This window comes from Aegilops tauschii, chromosome 7, assembly GCF_002575655.3.
Source record: "Aegilops tauschii subsp. strangulata cultivar AL8/78 chromosome 7, Aet v6.0, whole genome shotgun sequence".
NCBI lineage: Eukaryota > Viridiplantae > Streptophyta > Magnoliopsida > Poales > Poaceae > Aegilops > Aegilops tauschii.
The window spans coordinates 433,915,139-433,920,877 of record NC_053041.3 but is presented as its reverse complement, the minus strand read 5'-3'; the positions used below and the strand labels follow the sequence as shown (position 1 = coordinate 433,920,877).

Sequence of the window (5,739 nt, the reverse complement as noted above, 5' to 3'; positions counted from 1 at the left end):
GTGCTGCTCCCATGCGCCTCCCCACTATATATAGGGGTGGAGGGGGCTGGTTTCTTGCCCTCCAAGTCCATTGGGGCGTTGACAAAGGTGGGGGAAAGAAATCCCATCATTTTCCTTCCCCACCGATTGTTATCCCCCTTTTTAGGGATCTTGATCTTATCCCTTCGGGATATGATCTTATTCCTTCTAAGGTGGGATCTTGGTGCGCCTTGACCAGGGATGTGGGGCCTTGCCCCCACTACCCACGTTCATGTGGGTCCCCCATGCAGGTGGGCCCCACTTCGGAACATTCTAGAACCTTCCCGGTACAATACCGAAAAATCCCGAACATTTTCCGGTGGCCAAAATAGGACTTCCCATATATAAATCTTTACCTCCGGACCATTCCGGAACTCCTCGTGACGTCCGGGGTCTCATCCGGGACTCCGAACAACTTTCGGTTAACCGCATACTAATATCTCTACAACTCTAGCGTCACCGAACCTTAAGTGTGTAGACCCTACGGGTTCGGGAGACATGCAGACATGACCGAGACGACTCTCCGGTCAATAACCAACAGCGGGATCTGGATACCCATGTTGGCTCCCACATGTTCCACGATGATCTCATCGGATGAACCACGATGTCGAGGATTCAATCAATCCCGTATACAATTCCCTTTGTCAATCGGTACGTTACTTGCCCGAGATTCGATCGTCGGTATCCCAATACCTTGTTCAATCTCGTTACCGGCAAGTCACTTTACTCGTACCGTAACGCATGATCCCGTGGCTAACTCCTTAGTCACATTGAGCTCATTATGATGATGCATTACCGAGTGGGCCCAGAGATACCTCTCCGTCATACGGAGTGACAAATCCCAGTCTCCATTCGTGCCAACCCAACAGACACTTTCGGAGATACCTGTAGTGCACCTTTATAGCCACCCAGTTCCGTTGTGACGTTTGGTACACCCAAAGCATTCCTACGGTATCCGGGAGTTGCACAATCTCATGGTCTAAGGAAATGATACTTGACATTAGAAAAGCTCTAGCAAACGAACTACACGATCTTGTGCTATGCTTAGGATTGGGTCTTGTCAATCACATCATTCTCCTAATGATGTGATCCCGTTATCAATGACATCCAATGTCCATGGTCAGGAAACCATAACCATCTATTGATCAACGAGCTTGTCAACTAGAGGCTTACTAGGGACATGTTGTGGTCTATGTATTCACACATGTATTACGGTTTCCAGTTAATACAATTATAGCATGAACAACAGACAATTATCATGAACAAGGAAATACAATAATAACCATTTTATTATTGCCCCTAGGGCATATTTCCAACAGGAATATCCCTAGTTGGAAAATTGGCATGGAGGGTTTAAGATTACCAATATAAATTGATAAAAGTTTTATAGGAGTTATCGTTTGAGAAAGACAAGACTAGCATACCTCAAATTTCTGAGGGAAATGGTTGGAATGTATCCCATGCACATCATGATTTTGTATTTAAATTGTTCTTTTTATTATGTACAAAAAAGCAAACAAAAAAGAGGGTTATGGGTTTGGACCAACTCAAACGTGTTAAGTTAAGATAAGATTTTTGGATGTCCGTGCGGATAGGAAAGGAAAGCTCCTCTATGAAAATCTTCTATTGGCAAGGTGTGAGGTATGTTGTTCTTGATAATCTAGGCATAGCGAGTAATGCAGAAGGAGTAAATTGCGTTGGTGGTCCCAATACTTATCCCGTACGTTGGGAATATGCTCCACTGGTCTTCAAATTTTCTGGAGCATGCATTCATGCTCATGATCAATCCATGTCAAACCAGATCATGATGATGAGACTGTAATTGTTGCAGTCCCATTATATTGTCCATGTGCCCATTCGCATGCTCTTCGAAGAAATGCTTCCGCTATCGCACGTTAATGAAATGCTATGGCTTTGCATCTTTGAGTCAAAACTCATAAATATAACCCCATCATGAAGTTCCCCATCTCCTTGCCCCTCATCATCTTCTTCTCAACAACCACCCCACGTACAATGCTCCATTCACCCCCCCCCCCCCCCCCCCACCCCCAACTCAGATTCACGTTTGATGGAGTAGATAGAAAAAATCGGACGCGGTGTTTTGGCTCCTAAGTGCATATGCACCCATTGTCTAAATACATATTTTGAAAAGTTAAAAAAATCGGGACAAAAATACTGCGGGTATATCCGGACATTCTATGTGCGTGCACAAAGTTTCGGTGAAAAACGATGTTTTTTGTTGCTTGTGTAAAAAAGATAAAGAAATGCCTGGTGAATAGTTATAATAAAGTATCAGAAATTGTCTTTTTTACACAAGCCATAAAAAACCTTGGCTTTCACCGAAAACTTTGTGCACGCATATAGAATGTCCGGATATACATGCCGAATTTTGTTCGGAATTTTTCAACTTTTTAAAATATGTATTTAAACAATGGGTGCATATGCGCCTAGGACCCATAGCCAATTTCCAGAAAAAATCTTCACAAGATTTTTCTTCCGTGGGTGTCCACATGCCTATAACCCTGCCCAAGTTTTGCATAAAGCATGATGGCCCACTCGCTGGCATCAACGACAAATATTAGAGTAGGTGAGGTGTGTGACACCGGCAACGGCAACCAACACCAGTTTAATATCAAAGAGTGTTCTTAACTCAAATATGAACGAACCTTTTGTCGTGTTATATCACTATGTGCATGTATTCTTTCAAGATTATGTCTATCCTTTTCGAGGGCGTAAAAGGGAAACTAAGTTACATGCTTAATTAGGCAATCGGTTATAAAAAAAATGTGCATGGCCTACGACACGGCCAGCATCGCCGAAAGAAATATAGATGTTCACTCGATGCTTCAAAATGGATCATCCACACCAGCATTAGGTAGCAACTGATTGGACAGTTCTTCAATGTTACAACATACTCCCTCCGTTTTTCTAAATCTAAGTCTTTTTAGACATTTCAAATGGCAACAACGTACAGATGTATGTAGACATATTTTAGAGTGTAGATTCACTCATTTTGCTATGTATGTAGTCATTTGTTAGAATCAGTAGAAAGACTTATATTTAGGAACGGAGGGAGTACTTACTAGTACTTTCAGTCCATAGGATGGTGCAAACAATTGAGGGAAAACTAGTTTATTGTTTCAAACAGGTTGTTTTTAAGGGAAAATTGTTTCAAACAGGTGTCAGAACTAGCCGATAGGGCCTGCAGCCAAAGCCCAACAAGAAGAGAAGCTCATCAAACATCGAGATGATAACTGCGTTCTTTAACCGGCCCAAACACAGCCTAACATTTCGGCCCACTAGACAATTATAACAGCAGCATCAGACGGCCTACGATATCGCCACCGAACAACGACGACCGTCCGATCTTCCCAGCCCTAACCGTATTTATAAGAGACCTCCGCCCGCGTCCGAGAAACCCTATCGACTCAGGCGCAGCCACCACCGAAGCAGACTCCGGAGAGCAGGCAAGGCGAGGACCGAGATGGCGCGCGGCGTGGCGGCGGCTACCAAGGGCGGCGCGGGCGCCGGGAAGAAGAAGGGGTCGGTCTCCTTCGTGATCGACTGCACCAAGCCCGTCGACGACAAGATCATGGAGATCGCGTCGCTCGAGAAGTTCCTGCAGGAGCGCATCAAGGTCGCCGGGGGCAAGGCCGGCAACCTCGGGGACTCCGTCACCGTCGCCCGCGACAAGAGCAAGGTCACCGTCACCTCCGACGGAGCCTTCTCGAAGAGGTACGGACATGCCGCCGCTCCCTCCCTCCCTCCCCAGATCCACGCACAAGAGCAGTCCTGGTCGGGCGTGGTTGCCGGGTAGCACTTTTTGAATCCTAGGGCGGATGCATCGTAGGTTGTCAATCTGCTAGTGGATCGCGATTAGGAATTCGTTCTCCATTTGTGATGGCTGGGTGATGTGGAGCGCTTGAAGTAGTCTGTCGACGCATTCTAATTTAGTTTAGTTTTTACCATGATATCTTTCAATGTCAGTCCAGTATTAGAAATTGAGATGGCAACTGTATTAGTCGCTCCATCAGTAGCAGATTTGCTGATTGCACGCTGTTAGATAGTGGAAACGGTTGTCATAAGCCATGTCGCCTATGGTGTCGACCTAATTTAGCCCCCTCTGTGTTGGAGGTCCAGAATTCTGGATACAAGTCATGCTTCAAATCTTTATTATCCATTTTAGTAGTAAATGCTTCAAATACAGTTTCACAAGTCCTGCTTAAAAATGAGTATTGCTTCTGTTATCCAGTTTAGTAGTCCATACGACGCATTTGTTATGCTGCTTTTGTTCATTGTGTATCATGCTCTCCTCTTATGTTGAATCTCATATGTTCTCATTTTCGCAGGTACTTGAAGTACTTGACGAAGAAGTACCTGAAGAAGCACAATGTGCGTGACTGGCTTCGGGTGATTTCATCCAACAAGGACCGCAGCGTCTACGAGCTCCGGTACTTCAACATTGCTGAGAACGAGGGCGAGGAGGAGGACTAATATGCACTGCCATGCTTCTGTGTCGTGTGAAACTTTGAACTTGTTGGAGCACTCCTGCAGTAGAGTTTTGATGTTTATTTTTTTCACCCATGTTTTGAATTGTGGCCAGGACGACATGTGATGGATGCTTAGATAACCAAGCTGAAGAATTGTCCGTTCTTGTTCTTGTGGTTTGTAGAAATGTTGGTGAGAGCATGCGGGGCCTAGAAATATTCCAACACGTACGCTTTCCTTCTCAAGTCCAATGCCTTAATCAAGTATCAACCCATTTCCTCCAGCGTACAAATTAAATCCAATAAACAGCGTCCTCGATTGCCTCTTCAGGGTCCTCTTCCTGCTGGATTAGAGTTTGATTGCATGACAGAAAAACAAGGAATTTTCGTTTGATTGAATCACAGGAGTCCAATAAACGGCGTACTCGATTGCCTCTTCAGGGTCCTCTTCCTATTGAGTTTGTAGGTGTACCTTTTTTTAGGCGACTTTTACTTTACTGTTGGTACAAAATCGAAGTAAAAGGAGACGGACTGGTATGTTTTGCGAATAAAACAAAACTGATTATATTAACCTTACTTTTAAAAACTTTCACTTGTTTTTTACTGTTCTCTAAATTTTTTTTTGCCTAAATGGGTGCGCCTAGGCCCAGGTTCCAAAAATCCATACCTTTTTTTATATCAGATATAGAATGTCTCTTCAAAAAGAGATTTTCTATTGGATATAGTACAAATGATTATTCAGGGGGAATATCATATAGGATCCAATCCTACAAATCAAACAAACAATGTAAATAAGGATTTAAATCCTCCAAAAAGAATTGTATAGTCGAAGAGGCCCCCAAATGCTTGGGAGCATATTTCCCCCCTAATCATATAGCCTTGCATTTGTCACTGTAGGTATTGCTTCCCGGAATACCTTTCTATCAGCAGCGCAATTACCATTTCAAAAAAGGAGTGCAATTACCAAAATGGAGCTCTGCTATACCAAAAAAGAAGTGCAATTACCATTTCAAGGAACTCAAATCAGATAAGGCAGATTGCGTTTTTCTTTCATCCAGCTGACGAACACTTAAGATTTTTAGATTTGAAATCCAAATTTTCGCACATCCCAAAGTAAAAAATTTCACACAATGGATAATCAATGCACCAATCAAAAGCTGGCATTATATCAGTTCAACTTGTTGCCACAAGCGAATCTATTCACTCCTATTATATTCAACTGCAAGGAAGAAAG

The 5,739-nt window shown here is 43.5% G+C and overlaps 1 protein-coding gene across 1 annotated transcript; it reads left to right on the top strand.

The window, feature by feature from the left end:
• Positions 1-3,429: 3,429 nt before the first annotated feature.
• LOC109735335 (large ribosomal subunit protein eL22z) lies at positions 3,430-4,678 on the top strand. The gene is made up of 2 exons (XM_020294546.4): positions 3,430-3,753; positions 4,368-4,678. Exons 1-2 carry the CDS (start codon positions 3,503-3,505, stop codon positions 4,510-4,512), a joined length of 396 nt encoding a protein of 131 aa, XP_020150135.1. The 5' UTR covers positions 3,430-3,502; the 3' UTR covers positions 4,513-4,678.
• The last annotated feature ends 1,061 nt before the right edge of the window (positions 4,679-5,739 follow it).

Bases quoted from the DNA above. Each gene is read 5' to 3' on its own strand.
- LOC109735335 (XM_020294546.4), top strand. From the start codon at position 3,503: ATGGCGCGCGGCGTGGCGGCGGCTACCAAGGGCGGCGCGGGCGCCGGG. The intron at 3,754-4,367 runs GTACGGACATGC...TCATTTTCGCAG, and splicing joins GACGGAGCCTTCTCGAAGAG to GTACTTGAAGTACTTGACGA.